This window comes from Pelobates fuscus, chromosome 9, assembly GCF_036172605.1.
Source record: "Pelobates fuscus isolate aPelFus1 chromosome 9, aPelFus1.pri, whole genome shotgun sequence".
Taxonomy (NCBI): domain Eukaryota; kingdom Metazoa; phylum Chordata; class Amphibia; order Anura; family Pelobatidae; genus Pelobates; species Pelobates fuscus.
The window spans coordinates 88,629,514-88,650,706 of NC_086325.1; the positions used below are offsets into that span (position 1 = coordinate 88,629,514).

Here is a 21,193-nt window from a genome sequence, read left to right on the forward strand (position 1 = left end):
GAATTTCCCATAGATGCCTCAAACACCTCTCTTTCAATCCATGTGTAGTTCGACATGTAACGTGTCAAATTATCATTTCAATATACAGTATATAATATGCTGTGAACCAACCTTTTTTTTATTTTAAACAGACTTCTAATTGTATCAATTAACTTGTGTTTAAAAATTATGTGACAGCATGCCTTGTATCAATTATATAGATAACTCCCCACAGAGTTGTTCTTCACTTAGATAAAACAATGAGAAAATGTGCATAAAATGAATCAGTCATTCAAAATCCTCATTTAGATAAATTAATTCAAACAGTAATATCAACATAATACAACATTGCTTCAACTGAGTTATAATACATTTAATGTAAACATTATTTGGAGTCCATAGCAGTTCTTATGCATGGAGGAGACCATCACACAAATAGGCCTTGTATAACAGTTTTATGAAACCATGGGCAGTAGTTATTGTTTATTAGACTTGTGTAAATATTTATTATTCATTACTTGTCTGAAAAAAACACTTGAAGTGTGTAGTGAATCTGTGGTTTTCCTAAATGGATTCCTGATACATTTGAAGTGCTAAAAGACTATTGAGGAGTGCTGATAGCTACTTAAAGGATCACTATAGTGTCAGGAAAACAAAGCGGTTTTCCTGACACTATAGTGCCCTGAGGGTGCCCTCACCCTCAGGGTCCCTCTCCCATGGTGCTGAAGGGGTTCAAACCCCTTCAGCAGGTTACCTTAATCCAGCGCCAGGCTCCCTCAGCACTGGTGACCTCTCCTCCCCTGCCGATGTCAGCTCCCCCGTCCGACGTCGGTGGAGCTGAATGCGCATGCGCGGCAAGCACACACACATGCGCACGCATACACAGACTCTCTGACAGACAAACACAGGATCTCTACAGGCAAACTTATTGACACACAAACACACAAGCTCACTACCACTCAAGGCAGACTAGGTAGTTGATGCTTGCTCGCACCTTTGGTTTGTTGTTTGCTATAGAGGGGAATGCGGAGTTTTGTTCGGTGAAAAAAGTACAGTATTTACCAAGCTCCCATGGTCCAAGTCGTAGAGCTCCTATTTCAAAATATGGGAGCACACGGTTCTAATTTCCTGCAAAGGAACAGCTCCAGACTTAGAGCATAGTCTTAGTTTGCTCCCCAGTTACCATCACTGCGCAAAGCGAGCAGGCAGCATTGTCCTCATGGCAACGACATAGTCTTGGCATACTCTCAGAGTAATCCTAGTGGGGTCCTCACAGGCAACATGATCAGTCCATGACATGGCAATAGTGGTTTTTGCCTGTCTGGCCTGGCACCTCAGTGGTAAATTGTAATACTCATAAAGGTTGTGGGCTGACTCTTTCAAATAAGTAGCAGGCAGTAATACCAAGATGCTGGAGATGAAGTGAAATAGTGACCTGAACATAGTTTCTGTTGTGAAAATGGCTGCCAGCCCAAATATAAATACTGGGAAGTATAGACCTTCTCACTATGACCATTTTTAGTTCTCAGTCAAAATATGCTGTCTGAATCCAGAGTGCTCCTATCTCTGACTTTGCAATCTACCTGGTTGGAACTGAGCTCTCTGGCTCTGTGTCACAAAACATTCAATGCTGGTATTGCCAAGGCTGCCATTAGCACACGTTGAATCTTTTAGAACCCCGATGAGGTGGAGAAAGGGACCAATTAGCACACCTAGGTAAGGTGGCCACACATGAGTTCTGCAATACTGTGTGGTTACGGTTATACTTCGTCAACTCTTCTGCATTTCTCTAAAGGGCCCAAGAGTTTGACCAGGCTACTTAATAGGGTACTGCCTGAACCCCCTTAATGGCAGCACTGGGTATCAAGCGCTCAGGGCACCACGTTAATGCAGATATAGTCTGCATGGCTGATGGTTCAGCAGACAAACAATGGATTGTATATTGCTAGCCATAAGCTACAGGCAATTTGTTTTCTGCACTTTTTTTTTTTTTTTGTAATTCTTTATTTTTGTTGTGCTTGGTGGTGCGAAATTTGGTTCATCTGTCATCTTACCAATTTATAAGAATTATTTAAAAAATAAATGAGTTATATGATCAATTTTGGTATTACATACAAGATTTACATTATATTTACATTCTGTGTATAGAGTGTAATGGTTTCATTTTCTTTAAATTACTCCCAGCCTAAATTTTGTAACAAACTAGTCATATTAATTTTTTAAAAAATAATTAAGGTCTCAGTTTAATATTTTTGTAATATAGTTTTTTTTCAAATATATTTGATTAGAGAGTTTATTTTTAATATATTGTAAAAAAACATTGAGCAATAGTAACAGATACAATAAATATTAATGGTATGGGGAAACTGGAAGAAAAGGGGTATCCATTCATACCCACACATTAGGTATATATCTGTACATCAAAATAAAGAATAAAACATTACTTTAAATAATATATATATATAATAATATATATATATATATATATCGATAATAGCATTATGTAAACATAACAAATAAATGATACAACTATTTACAAACAATACATTTTCTTTAAATTTTCTTCCCAGGTATCCCAGTAGTATAATAACTTATCTAATAGGGGGATGGTTGTATTATGGCCAATTCATATGTTTTATTCTCTAGTGTCAGGTTCAGGATTTCTTTAATTGACGGTAATTTGGGAGATTTCCAGTATCAGGCAGCAATTAAAATACGTCCTATAATTATTTTGTCGATTTTATTCATGAAACAATGAAACTTTTTAAACAAAAATAAGTCAAAGATGGCTTAATATTTTGAATTAATGCATATTAAATGTATATTTCTCCAAAATGTTTTTAATTTGGGACAGAACCACCATATATGGGACATATTTCCAAATTCTCTCCAACATATATCAGGTATATTTGGGTTTATGTTATGTAGTTTTGCTGCAACTAAATACCATCTATATATGAGTTTAAAATGGTTTTCAAAATGATTTGTGCATTGTGTTGTACCTTTTAAATTTAGGGAAAAACTAAGACAATAATCTAAATCATATTGAGTGCCTTATTCTGACTCCCATGATAACATGTAATTTAATTTAGTGTTGGGTAGAGTAGAAATTTGGGAGTAACAGAATTAAATAGTTGCTTTACTGTTTGGATCAAGGAGATACATTTTCTCTAATGATTTATATCCTATATCCAAATCACTTATGTTAAAGCATTATTTTATTTTAACAAATGACATAATGGAATTTCCTTTAAAATATTTAAAATTATATCATGTACAATAAAAAACAATATATGAAAAATAATAAAATATTATTCATAAGATTAAATCATTTTAAAAGTGTATTCAATAATGTGGAATAATTTGAAAGGCTTAAAAAATTAAATTGAGCCCTAAATCATGTATTACTTTGAGGCCTTATAGCATTTGCTTCAAACATCCTGTTCAATCAGCAGCATGTGGGACTCTTTAATTAGGCCAGTTAGGCAGCCACTTAAGGACTCATGACTGGGACTTCGCAGGCGCCTCATTCACCTTAGGGCAGACTGATCTGTCAGGACGTTGGTCCAAGGGCACGATAGCTTGCCCTGTGTTTTACCGGTTGCAGAGGCCCTGGACTCTACAAAGCCAGGTCCATAGTTGCAGACTATGAATTAGTTGTCTCGCAAGCCCTGGCAAATCCAAGCATTTCCATGTGTTACCATGGCAGTGCTCAAAACTTCAAGGACCAGAGCTGATAAGACAACTACCTCATGGTCTGCAACCATGCACCCAGCGGAGCTGCAGATCGGAAAGGATGGCCACTGGCCCAAAATGGAATTGATTATTGCCTCCTTCCATGCCCTGGAGGGGGGCAAATGCATTAAAAAGGCATACAGTATGGGGAGGCTGGACACAGAAACACAGCTTACCCAGCACTGTCATCCACCCACATTGTGACAGGATTAGGGCCCCACACTCACCCCCCTAATCCTGTCACACTGAACCCCCAACAATGCCACATTCATCGCCCCTCATCTTGCTCACACAAAGTCCTGTCACACTCACCTCCCCTTGTCCTGTCACACTCCCCCCCCCCCCCCACCCATGCCAACACCCCAGACGTATCACCAGCCTTATCACACTCAGTCCTACATCCCCAAATTTTTTTTTTTTTTTAATGGAAATCCATGTCTGCATTTTAAATGACCCAAAAGTATTTTCTTTATTTTTTTGTGTTTAGTCAATATTTTGACTTATAGCCAGATCTTTATATTTATATTATTTATTACTAATATTGGGAAAATGTACAACTATATTTACCTATTTTTTGCTGGTAACATGTCTTGAGATTCCTGTGGAATTTCTTAGTTTTCTGTATTCTACCTCTATGCCCCCTATACACACTCTACCCCCATGCACACATGCCCACTGTACCTCATATACACAAACACTACGGCCCCTATACACACACATGCAGGCACACTACAGCCACATACTTCTAAAACCTTACAGCTCCTTATACACACACAATGCAATCCCTACTTGTGTCTCTATGGGTGCCAGTAGGGGCCTCATGTTTGAGTTTTGCCTAAGGCCTTGCAAAGTCTAGAGCTGCCACAGATCAGCAGGTCAATGTTAAGAGTTGGCATGGCATGGCAAGGTAACTGTCATCAATATATATATAATTACCACCAATAATCTAATTTTACATTTTTAGAATTTATTAGCTATGCAAATATTGAGATTGATCTCCTCAAGGGCCCACACTCACAGCTGCATGCTTGTACAAGATGTTTATATTTGATTATAGTAATTATGTTTTCATTTTCTACTCAGTGTTTCAGTTCATGTTTTGCTGAAGTCAATTTTTCTGCACCAATAGATTTCTTTATAAAAGAGGCAAACAATGAGTATATAAAGTAAAACCATGATATTTTTATTCTTGGCTATTAGATGTTTATTTTGCAGTCCCCTTTTTTAAACAACAGATTGTTTGTGTTACTAGATAACCCCTGTTTTTTTTTTAAAAATATGGGGTTATTGAGCAGCTCACTGACCAATTGGGTTCACAACAGATACTCCTGTGAAACTAAATTTAAGACCTATAATGGTTATGGTGCTAGGAGTGCCATTTTAGAATAGTTTGGCTTTTTAGCTGGGGTTCACCAGCTGCGCTCCCTGCCTCCACTATCTCAGAAATTTGGCTGGAATCTACTGTTTAGGGGGGCTAACAAGGCAAATAATTTTTCCTTAAGTAAGTGGGTTAATCTCATAAGAGCATGCATTAGGCTGTTAGAGTAGGACCTGCCAAAGATGGGGCACATTGACGTTGTGGCGGGCTTATGCAGTGTATGATCATATACTGTAACTAAACCCTGATTATTTTTGCCTAGATTAGGTGTTTTTAAAAAAAATAAAAAAACAAAAAAACTAATAAAATTTGTGAGCTTTGAAGTTGCTGTTTAGTGGGTGAGTGAGTGCGCTGGATCTTGTGTATTGTATGAATTGGCCCCAGCAGCATCCCATTTATGCATGTTCAGAAGAGTGCAGCCACCTGGTTTCATCTGCATAAAAGCAGTCCTGGATACATTTTCATGCCAGCCCTATATTGCATTGCACACAGAAAAACCTAAATATGAAAATAGTTTCAGAAACATAAAAGATGCACTTACAGAATAAAAAAAAAAAAAAAAAAACGAAATAAGTTTTATTTTAATGGGACACTCCAGACCCGTAAAGCACTTCAACTTCAATGGCAAGAGTGATTAATGATTCACTCCATTTAAATAATCATAAAAAAAAATAAAAAAAATTAGTGCATTAGATTTAGTGTTTGCTGCATATGCTCGTTTCCATCTCAACAGAAAGTGGAGACTTTTGTAATTGACAATCCCTCCGCAGACGAGCAGCAGTTAGAGAGGACACACTGCTGGAGAAAAGGGTAAGTACATTTTTTGCAACAAAATGTAAATGCACAACTCCATTGCCTTAATATCTTATGAAAAGTTGGGTAATAGAACTCAAAGTTTGACTGTATGCTGGTGCATTTTTGCAAAGTGACACTGACTAAAGTTGAGTTAGAGAATGTCGAATCAGCTATTATTGCCCAAGTAATAAGATGTGTGTTTTTATTCATAAATCTATTTCATTTATGTCTTCATAAGAGGAAATACATTTTTCCCTTTTCAGCATTTAACAAGCAAACCTCTATGATGCTTTATTACAGAGATAGAAGCAGATTGAATTTCATCAACTTGAAATGGAATGCATCTAGTAGATATATGTATGCCTCATATACTCCGCTCCATTCCCTGTGTATATAAAATATCTCACTCTTTAACCCCTTAAGGACACAACTTCTGGAATAAAAGGGAATCATGACGGAATATTTCGGTCATCTGTCCTTAAGGGGTTACATTTTTGCCATTATATTACAACTGAGTAGTGCCAAATATTTTTGTTTTGTCTAGCAAAGAGTAGAAAACTCATAATATCCCCCTCCCCTCAGCAAAATAGTTTCTTAATATAGTACAAATTCAACAATTTACTAAAATAATTACTGCAGAGCAGGTGTCGATGCTCCTCTGAACAGCGATGCCAGTTACCCTTAAATTTAATACCAAAACACTCTGGGCAGCTGCTTTTTTATCTTCACCTTGTCACGTATTCATCCGCACATAAACATGTTATTGATGGTATTTACTGTCCTGACAGGAAAAGTTGTGCCACTCGACAATCATCCACCGAGATGCCTGGTACACGCCCATTCTGGGGTCAAAGGCCGGTTACGGCCAATCAGATCCACAAGAGGGTTATTTAAACCCATTTCTCCATTCTCTTATTGCCCTGTCGTAGTTTCATGCCAATTGTTATCCAAGAGTGCGATCCTGATCTTGATTTTCTGGTATTTGACTTTGGCTTTGTTTTGACTTCCCTGATATCTGGTATCCTTGACTTTTGGCTTTCCCTCATCGTTGAGTAAGATTCTGTGTCCCTGACCTTGGCAAGTATTTTGACTATTCTTGGAGACGTTAAGTCCGGCCATTCTAATGTCGGTTATACGTTATCCTTAGTCCTAGGTGTGACACAGTACTGCGCGCTGGATCAACTTGTAATCCTGAAGCCCATGGAGCAACGCAGTGGGGAGTGGGCCTTGACAGGGCCAGAGAGTGGGCAGGTGAAATTAAGTTCAAGAGGCGTGGTTAAAGTGATAGGCAGTTTGGGGGGTGGAGAGTAGGGGTTTAAATAACAGCCATTTTAGAAATGTGGCCATCTTAATCAAAATCACTTACTTGTTACTTGTCCCTCCTATTCCACCTAAATTGGATTTAGGTGGAATAGAATGGGAATAGGCCAAGGTCTAGGCTGGAATAGGCCGGAAGGAAAAAGTGGTTGGTAGGTTCTAGCTCGTTGGTGGCTACGAACCTGGGGGTGTAGGTGTGTCTGGGGTACACACCTACGGGTTAAACATATGGTTTTGGGGCCTCTTTGGTAGGCCACGTGTAAAAAAGTTATGCACTATTGGAATGTTCATTATTGTTATTTGGTAGGGTCATTGTCAGGGGTATTGGGCAAGAAGGTCAGAAGTAATTAGTACTTGTGACAATGACCCTAAATTGTTAAATTATATATTTATATTTATAATTAATAAAGCTGTGGACTTTATAATCCAACAGAAATTTGGTGTCTGAGTGTCATTTAATTACGGGTTAGCACATGCCGAATAACGACTGTGCACATGTCATGACACACCTGTTCTCTCTCACCCCTCCCTTCATGTCAAAAAATATCATGGGTCAAGCAGGGCTCTATTATAGCATTTCCCAATATTAGTGAGGCCAAGTTCCACAGCAGAAACTACCCCATGGTGCCACCCCAGCCTTTCAAGAACTTACAGGAAAAAGCCAGGAAACAGCAACAAAATGCATAGAGCTACACAATCTACAGAGTCAAGGCCTCTGCCAGGCACTCATACACATCAAATGACCAGCATCAATAAGTACCAGGGAGATTGTGTGTGTTACTGTGTTTGTGTGTCAATGAACTTGTCTGTCTTCAAGCTTATCTATGTCAATGAGCTTGCCTTTGTCAGTGAAATTGTCTGACGGTGAGCTTGTGTGTGTATTAGTGAGTGGGGGGTTCTCAGTGAGTGTTTGTAAATGGATTCGCACAGGAAGCACTTTAAGCGGTCCCTTGTGGTGGCATTGCACTTAATGAATGAGTCAGAGCACTGTCGCATGGTTATCATGGCTTTGAATCCACTCGTAAGCACCCCAACCTGGACAATTATTTAATGTGGTCTGCACCAACTGAAGGTATAGGCCACACAGTTCCCCACTGGATCATCCAGGTTTTGTGGTCAGCTGCAGACGACCAGCGATCATACTCCTTGCTAGACCACCCAGGTAAAAAAAACTGTTTTAATGATAATATTGCACATATAACCCTCACATTCAGACAACTCCACATACACAATTACAATTGGCCAACTCCACACTCAGTTACACTCCTATTATATTAGAAAATATCACACATACTCTCTCAAGCAGTCAGCCCTCACACACAATCACAGGCAGACAGCTTTGCACGTACATGTCAGACTCAGCCAATCAGCACCATAATTCAACTACCACATTCACACTCAGCAAACCACACACATCCCACTTGGGTGCTTTGCTTAGGGGAGAGATGAGGAGGCAGGTCCAGATGTTTTGGATATGCCAATGGCATACCACCAAACTTTAAGTAGTGGCATATAGTGTAATGTTGGGCATGATAGGTGTGCTTTAAAACAGTGATTGGCAACATATTTGCAAAACATGCTGTGATGTGTAAAACCGATGAGACCGATGAGATGTACACTTATGAGTGAACAGTAACTTTATCTCATTCAAAACAAGTTCATTTTTTTTAGTTTTGCAAGCATGGATGATATTCACCAATACGAGTTGGTATATGCATTGATTATTAGTACTTTTATTGCTTTGCTTTCAATGTTGGGTAATTTCATTTTGTAGTGGATTGGATGTAAAGAATACTGCAAAATGTAAGATAAGTAGTGACAGGAACAAATCCTTTTGAAATGCTATTCTTCTTTGCCTTGAAACCTTTGCTGACACACATGCAGCCTGGATTTCAGAAGTTGCCAGTCAGAATGTTAAAACCAAAGTCATAACTCACCTGATGTCTGTCTAAAGCAATTGCAGTGAGAGTCAGCACTGAAACATGAACAGAACAATATTGGACAAAGCGGCTCACATGGCACATCATTTTTCCAAAAACCCATGTACTGCTCACAAATCGAACCTGGAAATACAAGAGAGGAATAATAATTGCAAGCATAGTAATTGTATAACCTTGAATCTCAAATGTTTTATTAAAATAATAGTGTCAGCTTCCAAAGGTGATGTTCTGTCCTGATTTCATGTTTCAGGATTCTATCATGTAATATTGCTCATACACACTGACTAATGTTTAATTTCAGGCAAAGAAATGGTTCCATGTGACTGTCATAAGATCAAAATCATTTGGCATTATTATAATAACCATATCAAAGAATTTCACATATTTAAGTCATTATAAATCCCATAGTTAGGTCTTATAAAATGAAAGTAAGGAAGGAAAAACGTATATACAGTCGGAAATTTATCAAGGTAATTTTGTGTGCAAAGTACTAAATTAACTGTCCAGTGAAGTAGGTATGCCTGGCCGAATGCATCAAATTTATATACACACACATGCACACAATCAAGAAAGAGCAGGCAAAAAGAACAACTTCACATAATGTCATAAATGTAATTTATTTCCTACAACAATAAAAATGTGTGTGTTGTATTGGCATTTGAATGCAGTTGTGTTTTTGTCTGTACTATTGTCATTGAGATGCAGGGGTGCATTTGTCTGTAGATTTGAAAGCAGGGAAGTGTTTGTAGAAATAGTGTTTGGATGCAGGGCTGTGTTTCTGTGTATGAATGCAGGGGTGTATTTTCTGTAGTGTTGGTGTTTCGATGCAGGGGTGTGCTTGTGTGCAATGTTGGTGTTTGAATGCTGTGATATATGCACCGATATATACACTGACACAGATATGCACACACACTCAGTTACATAAATTCACAGGTACACACACTAAAGACATGCACAGACACACAGGTACACTTTCGCATAGATTCACACATATAAGTCCAAATAAAATTTGTAAGCATTTTATTGCTTCTCTCCAACCTCCTATGTGTGCGTGTGCATGTGCCTGCTCCTTAATTCCTCCCAGCATCCCCCAGGGAAAAAAATGCTGTGACAGAGACCTGGTCTGGTATAAATAAAGGGGCATGGAGGGATAAAAACTAATAGCCTCCACCAGCGATCCCATGATGTGGGCGGGCGGTACGTGACGTCGGTGCGCACGTAAGCCGCGGGACCGCATCTTCACGGACCAGGAAGTGGGGCAATGCAGCGTGCGAGCCTGTCGAGGCGGCGAGAACGCCGGACGGAGAGACTGTGAAGGGCAGCGGGGCACGAGCGCGACAGACGGCTGAGCAGTGGAGCAGCCTCCATAAAGTTACAAGAGGCTTAAGGTACTGGAAAAGGCTGTCGAACTATAAAGCCGGTACACTATGAGCCCACTTGCCACTGATTGCCACGGATCTTCACAAGTGCGACGAGCAGCAGATATAAAGCGGTTACTAAGCCATAAAGTTACAAAGTTACAACTTTCCACGAGCAAACAGCTACTAATCTACAAAGCTGCTACAAAGATACAAAGCTACAAAGCTGATACATTGGGGCATTCATCTGCCACTGATTCTGTACTCCTATCTGATGATTAAAAGTTCACTAAACGGGACAGTTATCGGGCACTGCTGACACATGGAAGAAGAGAGGACGCTGAGTGCGATAAGTATACATCTACAGTCTGAATTTATTTGAGTTTGTAAATAGAAGATTGATTTCGGCAGAGTCTCAGAGTGTATAAATTAATGTCTGTGTGTAAAAAATATACTTATTCACCTATCTACAACTAAATCTCTACTCTATATATAAGCGCTAACTTAAAGGGACAGTCATCTGGTGTTGCAGCGAAGAGGAAAGGAAATTTTTGTGTTAAACGTGACAAAGAAAGTATAAAATAATATTTGAGAGTAAAAATATATTCAATTACTTATCTTCCCCTGATCTTTACTCCACATTTAAAGAAAATATCTAAATACTTATTTTCCACTGATCTTTACTCCACATTGGACAAATAAGAGTTAACTTAAAGAGACAGCATCTGGTGTACCAGCAAAGAGCAAGGAGATATTCCGCTAAAGTTGATAAAAGACATATTCAATAGTTAACCTAGCGGGGTTAACCCTAGCGGAGAATAAAGCTTAAATCAGAAGCTTTAGCACCTCATATGGCTCCTAAAAAAGAGAAAGTCCAAAATATGGAGAAAAAGAAGGCAACAATAGGCACATTTTATTCACCCAAAGTGCCTAGTATAGAACTAGAGAGGTAACGAAAGTCCCTCCCATTAGAAAATGCTCAGCTCTCTGCACTTCAAATATCAAACATATCAGAGGACGACCTGCCACATCAGTCAAAAAACTCACAGGGATTGACACAACAACTGTTAACTCAAATGTTGGATAATTTACATAAAAAGATCCAAGTGGATATTGAAAACAACTCTAAAGATGTCAGATCAGAAATTGCTACCCTCTCAGAGAAATTTACAAACCAGGCAATCATACTACAAAAAGTCCAAGAGGAATATGAACAAATTAAAGCATCTAATATACAGTTAGAGAAGAGACTGCAGGACACCGAGATGAAGCTGACTGATTTAGAGGACCGATCCAGGAGAAACAATGTAAGAGTTAGAGGAATACCGGAATCAATATTACAAGAAGACTTATATTTGTACCTGAACAGTCTCTTTTCAAAAATACTATCCAAACAGACGCTGGGCCCTGAGACCTTTGAAAGATTCCACAGACTGGCTAGACCAAATGGTACCGATAAATCCTACCCAAGAGATGTTATGATTTGCTTCTCTAGTTTTTGGATGAAAAATCAAATAATGCAGAAGATAAGGAATGGGATCCCAGACACGGAAGAATGGAGACATCTAAAAGTTTATCAGGACTTATCTCTAAAGACAAGACAAGCAAGAAGAACCTTTTCCGAAGAAACGGTTATCCTCAGGAACAAGGAGATTAGATACAAGTGGCTGTTCCCGACGGCAATTATGGTCTTTTTTAAAGATAAATCATACATCTTTAGAGACAACCTGGCACTAAAACAGAAGATGACAAATCTGAAACTGATCCCTTAGTCAAACTGAACTCCTCCTCCTTTTTTTTTTTTTTTGAATGTTTAGAAATGGTAAAATGTATAGAGGGGTAATCACATAATCACATATTTAAAGGTATAAGGTATAATTAACATAAACATATATAAAGTAATATAGTAAGTATGAAGTGAACGAAAAAGGAGTATTTAACACTTATAACTCTAGGAAACAATTTATAACAGATTTAAAGGTATATGGTAAAATTAATATAAACATATATAAAGTAATATAGTAAGAATGAAGTGAACGAAAAAGGAGTACTTAACACTTATAACTATAGAAAACAATTTATACGTTTTTTTTTCTTTTTTTTGGCACTAGCAGAAAAGGTGTTAAACTGTGGGGCTACCCATATAAAGAATATAATTATAGATTCACATATAGAGTAAAAATTATAGATTCACATATAGAGTAATGTATGTAATGTATAAGGAAAATGAGCAAAAAGCACAAGTTACACTCATTGACATATTATTTAAAAGTATAAGAATAAAACAAATGAAGTGGGTTTCACAATAAACACAAGTTTATAACCACACAAAAGGAGGAGAAGGGAGATTATAGACCATAACCAAGGGCTAGGGAAAGGGAGTATTAGAAGTTGAAATTGGAGGAGAGAATTGCCCCAGATAAAATAAAAGTCAGTAGAAGGGGGACTTAGCAGATAGATCTCGTGGCAGGATAAAGGGAATGAACATCATCACGCCTTTAGGAATAGGATTGGTAAGAGAGAAGAAGGAAGGAAAAAGAAAAAGGAAAAAGAAGGGGGGGCAGAATCGTATGAAGGACAGAGGGATTATAATAAAGAATAAATGCCTACTATCCTGGTCTAGGGTCCTGCGACGGCAGCAGGGTCAAATATGAAGACTGTATACAGAACTTCATATTATGGATTGAATGAGGTATTAGAAAGTTGGAGTTTGACCAGGAGGTCCATATATATAGGACCGACAGGTGGAAATATGAATGGATTTGAGTGTTGGATGCTATCTGAGGGGAGGATAGAGGGGATGAGGGTGTGGGGTGAACTGCGGTAGTATGTCATTAAACATACTATCTATTAACACAAGGGGCTTAAATTCAGGTCAGAAAAGAGGATACTTGTATAAATTATTGATTGACAGTAAAACAGATTTCGGTTTCGTTCAAGAAACACACTGGTCTAACTCTACGCCCAAACTATGGAACTACAAAAAATTTCCAGTGGTCCACAGATCTAATCTGGCGGGAAAGAACAAAAAAAGAGGGGTGGCAATTTTTTTCTCAGATAGTTTAAAATATGAGTTGATCCACGAGGAGACGGACCCTGGTGGCAGGTTTCTCATAGTGATAGTTCGAATTAATGACATTTTGTATACTTTAGTAAATGTTTATGCTCCAAATCAATCCCCATATAGATTTTTGGGAAATTTGATGCAAAAGATTGACCGCGTATCGTCTGGTAGCCTAATCATCGGGGGGGACTTTAATTGCATCATAGATAATAAAATAGATAGGAATAGAATAAAGTCCGCCCACATAGATGCCAAGCAAAGAACAGGCCTATCAATGATGCAGACTATTTTGGCAAAGAATTGTCTATTCGATGCCTGGAGAACGTCTAATCCAGAAGCAAGAGATTACACGTTCTTTTCAAATGTTCACCAGACATACACTAGAATTGATTATTTTTTGGTAAAACCTGAAACTTTGGAGCGAGTTAAGAAAGTGTCAATCGGACCTATAACATGGTCTGACCATGCACCTGTAAGTTTAGTTATAAAAAATAACCCTGAATATAAATGTAGAGACAAATGGAGACTTAATGAAAACTTACTAAAATCAGAAACTAATGTAGATGTACTACGCACTCAGACCAGAGAATTTTTTGAAAGTAACGATACAGGGGATGTCTCTAATGCTATGCTATGGTGTACTTTTAAATCGTATATGAGAGGATGCCTCATAAAAATGGGCGCTACTATAAAAAAAAAGAAAGGAAAAGAGCTCAACGAGCTTTATATTGATTTGGCAAAACAAGAACGACTACATAAACTCACCATAGATCATAAAATCTTGGAGGATATTAAAGAGATTAGGGGAAAAATTTTAGTAAGAACTCAAGAAAAGATTACTATGTGTCACGACAGTGACCCCTTCTCGCAGAGTGTAACCTAACTATAGAACGTATACCGGACCTTAGAATGGCCGGACTCACGTTAGAGTAGTCAAATGGGATAGCCAGAGGTCAAGGGATAACAGAAGACGGGAATAACGATAAGCAAGCCAAAGTACAGGGAACCAGAGAGTAGAATAGTCAAATAGAGGAGCCAAAAGTCAAATACCAGGATAGAATACAAATGTCACAGAAATAGCACTAGGGGAACCAGCAAGAACCACACTAGGGCGTCTTACTGCTGTCAGGGCAGCCCTTTTATAGTGTGGTGTGTGTAGCCTTAAAACCACGCCCCCAATAGGTCCGGGGCCGTGGCGCGCATGCGCCGAACTTAGAAATTCCGCTCTGAGTGAGCGGCCGGCGTCAGAAGTGCCGTGCCGCTCAGTGAAGGAGGACGCTGTGGTGCGTGGGTCCGAGGAGGACAGGTAAGGTATCGTGACACTATGGAAACAACAAAATAGGGAAAAGTCTTTCAAATAAATGAAAAAATAAAAATAAACTTCAATCTATAAACTATATAACAGTTGGAAGTAAAAAAATGTTTTCTCCAACTCAAATAGCTAAAGCATTCGAAGACTATTATAAAACCCTATACAATATAAAATTTAATGAGCCATCTGAGGGCGAAACAAAACAGTTTCTGGATAAGTTGAGCTTACCAACAATATCAGTGGAGAATCTGAGCCAACTAAATGCCCCCTTTTCTATACATGAGATTAGTAACACCATTAAAGCATTAACAGCAGGTAAAGCACCAGGCCCAGATGGCTTCTCCTCAATCTTCTATAAAAAATTAAGTGATATAATATCTCCATATATATTAAGAACATTTGAAGATTTTGCTAATCAGAAAGCCATCCCAACGGAACTACTCCAGGCCTCTATAATACCAATCCCTAAGACAGACAAGGACCCTACGTACACTTCAAATTATAGACCAATATCTCTTATCAACTTAGATATCAAAGTATACTCTAGAATTCTGGCCGATAGACTAAAACAAATCATACCCAACATTGTACATAAAGATCAGAGCGGGTTTGTAGAGGGGAGGGGCACATCTGATAATATTAGGAAACTACTGAATGTCCTATATCATGCAGATCAAAGCTTGTCTCCTTTTGCGGTGGTTACCCTCGATGCCGAGAAGGCCTTCGATCGGGTTAACTGGAAGTACATGGAAGAAGTACTGAGGGCTTTCGGCATCGAGGGTTACTTTAAGGAGTGCACAATGGCGCTATATAAGGATCCTCAAGCTAAAGTATCAGGATACATGTTTCAATCAAATTGGTTCCCTATTAGAAATGGGACGCGACAGGGATGCCCTTTGGCACCCCTGTTATATATCCTTTCTATAGAACCGTTGGCAGCCGCGATTAGACAGAACAAAGACATCAGCGGGCTAAAAGTGAATAAGATGGAGAATAAGATTGCATTATATGCAGATGATGTTCTACTGACCCTAGCAGACCCTATTAGATCCATCCCAGCCGTATTTCGGCTTATTAACGTGTTTGGTATACATTCAGGTTATAAAATAAATATAAATAAAACACAAATCCTGACAAAAGGCTTAAGTGGACCAGGTGTAGACAAACTCAAAAAAGATTTTAAATGCGATTGGGAAACAAGAAACATAAAATATTTAGGGGTAAAACTTTCTCTAGACTATAGAGAAATTGGAGAACTTAATTATACTGATATTGCCATCCACTTCAGGAACACCTTAAAAAACTGGCAGGGATTGGAACTTTCTTGGTTGGGTAGGATTGAAGCAGTAAATTTCTATCTCCTTCCTAAGTTGACATTTTTATTTGGTAACCTCCCGTTGAGGGTGACATACCAGACGATACGCGGTCTCCAAAGGCAATTATCAAATTATATTTGGCAAGATAGGAGACCCAGAGTCTCATTGGAAATATTACAGAGAGACTGGAAAGAAGGGGCGATCTGTTTCCCAGACATACAGAAATTATATATGAACAACATGGTAGCACACCTAATTAAGTGTGACAATTTTACAATGGCCAGACCAAACTGGTTAGACATTGAAAAATCAGATCTTGGTGACATGGAACCTCTATCGCTTTGGTGGTGCGATAGCGAACTTCTAAAAAATATAAGATCTAGCAACCCGATGAATAACACAATGATCTATATCGTTAAGCACTTGAAAAAGAAATATGGAACAAAACATATATCACTAAATGCCCCATTAACAACCCTAAAACTTTATATAAAGGATATAAATATACAAGAATGGGAAAATGGTGGAGTAGAAAGAATAGCGGAACTTTTAAATAATAACAAAATGTTGCCATTTCCAACATTACAATCTAAATATAATCTCCCTGCGAAGGAAATTTTTAATTATTTAAGAATAAAATCCTTTACTATGGGAAAAGACTTTTCGGAAAGTTCTCTAATGGACCAGTTTGTAGCATTCCATTATAAAAAAAAAATCGCCTCCAGATATAATCAATTCGCAAGAAGCCAAAGGCAAATAGATAAAGCGCCAGCAATGTATAAATGGGAGCAAGAACTTAATTTTTCATCCTCGGTGGAGGACTGGTTGTTGGGGTTACAAGGAGTAAAAAGATATATACGTGGGGTGAATATACAGGAAGTGTACTTCAAACTAGTATACCGTTGGTATCTGGTCCCTACTCGCCTTCACAGATTTCGACCCACACTCCTACCAGATTGTTGGAGATGCGGTAGGGAGTTCGGTTCATTCTCCCACATCTGGTGGGACTGTGAGGAGTTGAAACCTGTGAAATTAATCTTAGCGGAATTGGTAGACTTTATGTTTGAAGTTCGGACTGAGATTACGCCTCAAATGTTTTTGTTTCATTTAGATTTACCAAAAAGCAATATAAAATTAAAAATTCTTTGGATTCATATCTGTATGGCAACAAAAATAGTTATGGCCAGAAACTGGAGAAATATGGGTGCGTTAAACTGGCAGGATATATGTATACAAATTGAATACCAACGCAACATGGAAGCTGGGATAGCCAAGATATCTAAAGAAAAATATAATGAAGTCTGGGTCCCTTGGGTTAGATTCATTAATTACAACATGTAAACCCCCCCCCCCCCTCATAGAGATAGCCACCCGCAGGCAGTTGAGAGAATGGGAAGTAGGTTTGGTCAAGATGTAATGTACAGTATGTTTGTATGTTTGTATGGCTGTAGACACAGCAGAATACTGGTAGATGTTTATTAGAAGCACGGCCCGATTGGTATTTATAATTATTATCTATTGTATTACTATTGTAAAGTAACTTTTTGTACCGTGTTTAAAATTATATAGTTGAAAGCTGTATCTGTACTTGAATGAATTTTTAAAAAAAACAAATGAAAATAAAGATTTATATATATAAAAAAAAAAAAAACTAATAGCCTCCAGGAGTCCCACAATGATCCAATGCATCTATACCACTGCCCCCATTTGGCCCCACTAAATTACACACGTACGCATAATTACATAATTTATACCCTTCATCCTAATTACCGGCCAGCATCAGGGAGCAGTTCTCTTTACAAACTTAAGTCTGCAGGAGAGCCTTGTTGGAGTGGAAGTACTGACTGCCTTACAATCATTCGACACTCCACTGTAGAGCCCTACAAAAACAGAACTTCTGCTACCACCCATGGCAATTTGTTTTTATTTCAACAAAAACTGGATGATGATGCCCCACTTGCCCCTATAGTATTGCCTCTACTGTGTTTGAAGCTGCTAGTTTACACTTCTAAATTAAACATTTTGTTGCACATTTGTGGTAAAGTAATAATTAATTTATGAACCAATTATTAGAACCAGATAAAGCTTTCTTTAAAAAAACAAAACAAAAAGTTTCAATGTTTCATGTGGGTATAAAAGGGTTAAAGAGAATTACTGAATTACCATAATATGCTTAGCAAGGAAAGAAAATGTAATAGAAAGCACGTATTTTCATTGATGGCAAAATATGTGTGCAATGGTTTTACCTTGGTTTTACAATTACAATACCCATATCAGTTTGAAAAGAGAGGTTATGCTCTCTTTGTTGCGTTGTGATTGCAAGTTATGATTGCTCAAGAACTTGAAATTATACTGGGAAATTAAGCCAACGCATATCTTAACATGCCACCAAGTTCATGCTGAATTTAGCATAATTACATTTTGTTCTCAACTTCTCTACTGTAGCATTAGGAGTACATATCTGTATTCCTAACACAACATTCCTGGTATCCCTTATCATTTTGCCCTCCTCCCATCTGCACAACCACAAAAAATTTAAAAATGTAAAATAAAATAAACTAGTTACTCACCTTTTCTCTAGCACAGAGTCTCCTTTGGTGCTGCCGGGATCTCCCCCTTGGGCTGCGTCATCCTAGTGATTTGCTTCCAGGATGACAGGCCAATCAAATTCTCCTTATAGAGGAGCATTGAGGAACATAGGTACATGCTCAAAAGACAAAAAATTTATTTAATGATTCCCTATGGGCGAGTGTGGTGGTGCTGCGTATGCTCATGTGACGCCACAGTGTGTTAACGTAAGAGAGTCTGGAAATAAGATTTCCATCTCTAATACCCAGAGGGCTTGGAGACATGGCTTGATGCTGCAATTCCAGGTCTTCTAGTTTGTTTCACTTTGGCTTTTGTGGGGTAGGATGCGGGGAGAGGGGGGAGTGGCAGGACTGCAGGCACAATAACAACTTCAATAAGATCCCTATAGTGTACTTTTGAAATCTAGCACCATATTAAAGTATCAATGACATTTCATGGCATCTGTATCATCACCTAAAGTTATGCAAGATCCAAATGGTTATTAACATCTACACTTGTTAATACTGTGCACGTACACAGAGATATTATGTAAACTAATCTAAAATACTACTCTATTTCATCCTACTAAAAATTCAGCAATGGGAAGCTATCTGATACAGATGCATACCTGGGGTATTTGAAATCCATGCTAAAATTGTTTGTTTGCAACTCTTGCCACAGAATATACACATTGTGTTCAAGTCAGCAACCCACCCACCTGGAATTTAGAATCTGGAAATTTTAAATATACTACTCCACCTTTTGTGCTTCTCTACAAATCCTATCTCCCCTTGTGCCTCACTCTTGACCCCCATTTCCTCTTGTAAGTCTTTCCTTAGCCCCCAACCACTTGGTTGTTGTGGTATCCTTACCCTCTTATCCCCTTGTGTATATATCTTCTGATCACCTTAACCCCATGTGTTTTCTCCTTGCACCTCTCAGCTATTTGTGTGTCTCTTTTGACCAACTAAAATGGACAGTTTGGAGGGATGCAATGCACACCATCGCCCAGGATGTCAGAGATACCAGACCATCCCTTGCCATAGTCAACGTGTGCTTTGATGTCATGCAATTTTACAAAAGAGATCTATCAACATGGTTATTTGGGTGTGTATGGAAGATTTGCTCCAAAAATAATTGCTCTTGTGGTTATCTTGCAGTCTAATGTATTCACATAGAAATATTTGTCTAGGGACATTTATAAGATTGTGTTATGTGAGAAATTATACGATCAGTGAATTATTGCTCAATATTTGTCAAGATAAAGGTAACAATCTTTGCAAAATACTAACTAGTATATACTTTATCTCTACTATATAGTTAGCAAGTTGACAAAATGTGTAACATGTCCAATGTTGAGATCAATGTAGTTGTAAAATGAGTCATTTGTTTGATATATTTGTTATCTTTATGGACACTTTCACTGCGTAGACTTTTCTGAGTTGCTTCACATTCAACAGCTGAGTGAGACGATACAGATTTAAGCATATCTGTGTGTTCTAAGCTAAATACAAATGTCAGTGTTTTTTCTTTGAGCTGCTCCTGCAATTCATTTATATGATTTTTTAACCGACATTCTTTAAGTCTTTGGTATTGTCCATACAATTTAAATAGTTAGAATATTTACTACCTGGGTGGGTATTCTCTGTTATACATCATGGTGTTTTCCCTTTTTTTTTCTTCCCCACTTTTTTTTTTTTTTTTTGTGCATAGGTTTACTCTAGGCACAGGATCTCAGTGCTTCTCTGTACTGGATGTATTCTGGTAGAATGCCGGTTGTGCCTTGTATGTTTCCTCTATAACTTTTGGCAACATTATTTTACTGTTTTGTGTTTTGGAACTGTATGCATATTTCATGTATAACTATAGATAAAGGGTTTAAAAATTATATATAACATTATTTACTGATGTAAAAAAAAAAAAAAAATGACGATGGACATGGGATTTTAAAGGGACACTAAAGTCACCAGAACAACTACAGCTGTTGAGTAAAGGCAGTGTTTATATTGCCCCTAGGGACACCTCCAAGTGGCCCCTTCTTAGATGGCCCCTGGAGGGGCTTCCTTGCTCATGCTGTTCAGCGTCCCCACGCTCTGCATGGGGACGCTGAATTTTCCTCATAGAGATGCATTGAATCAATGCATCTCTATGAGGAGGTGCTGATTGGCCAAAATGGTGTTGGCCACGCCCCTTGCCGACTTTAGCCAATCCAATGTTTTCCCCATGGGAAAGCATTGGATTGGCTAAAAATCAGCAATTTTGATGTCACCAAGGGGGCGGGGCCATCGCCGGCAGACCCATGGACACCTTAAAATAAGGTGAGTTTTAAACCAATCTGAGGGGGCTAAGGGGAATTAAGCCACCTAAATGGTGGGTTTTCACTATAGGGTAAGGAATACATGTTTGTGTTCCTGACCCTATAGTGATCCTT

At 38.3% G+C, this 21,193-nt stretch overlaps 1 protein-coding gene across 1 annotated transcript in view; it reads right to left on the reverse strand.

Moving 5' to 3' along the window:
• Nucleotides 1–21,193, reverse strand: part of LOC134572180 (G-protein coupled receptor 83-like) — a 54,006-nt gene that overhangs the window by 11,571 nt on the left and 21,242 nt on the right. Inside the window, exon 2 of the mRNA XM_063430988.1 lies at nucleotides 9,142–9,267. Within this exon, the coding sequence (XP_063287058.1) occupies nucleotides 9,142–9,267 (126 nt within the window). The remainder of the gene's footprint in view (nucleotides 1–9,141; nucleotides 9,268–21,193) is intronic.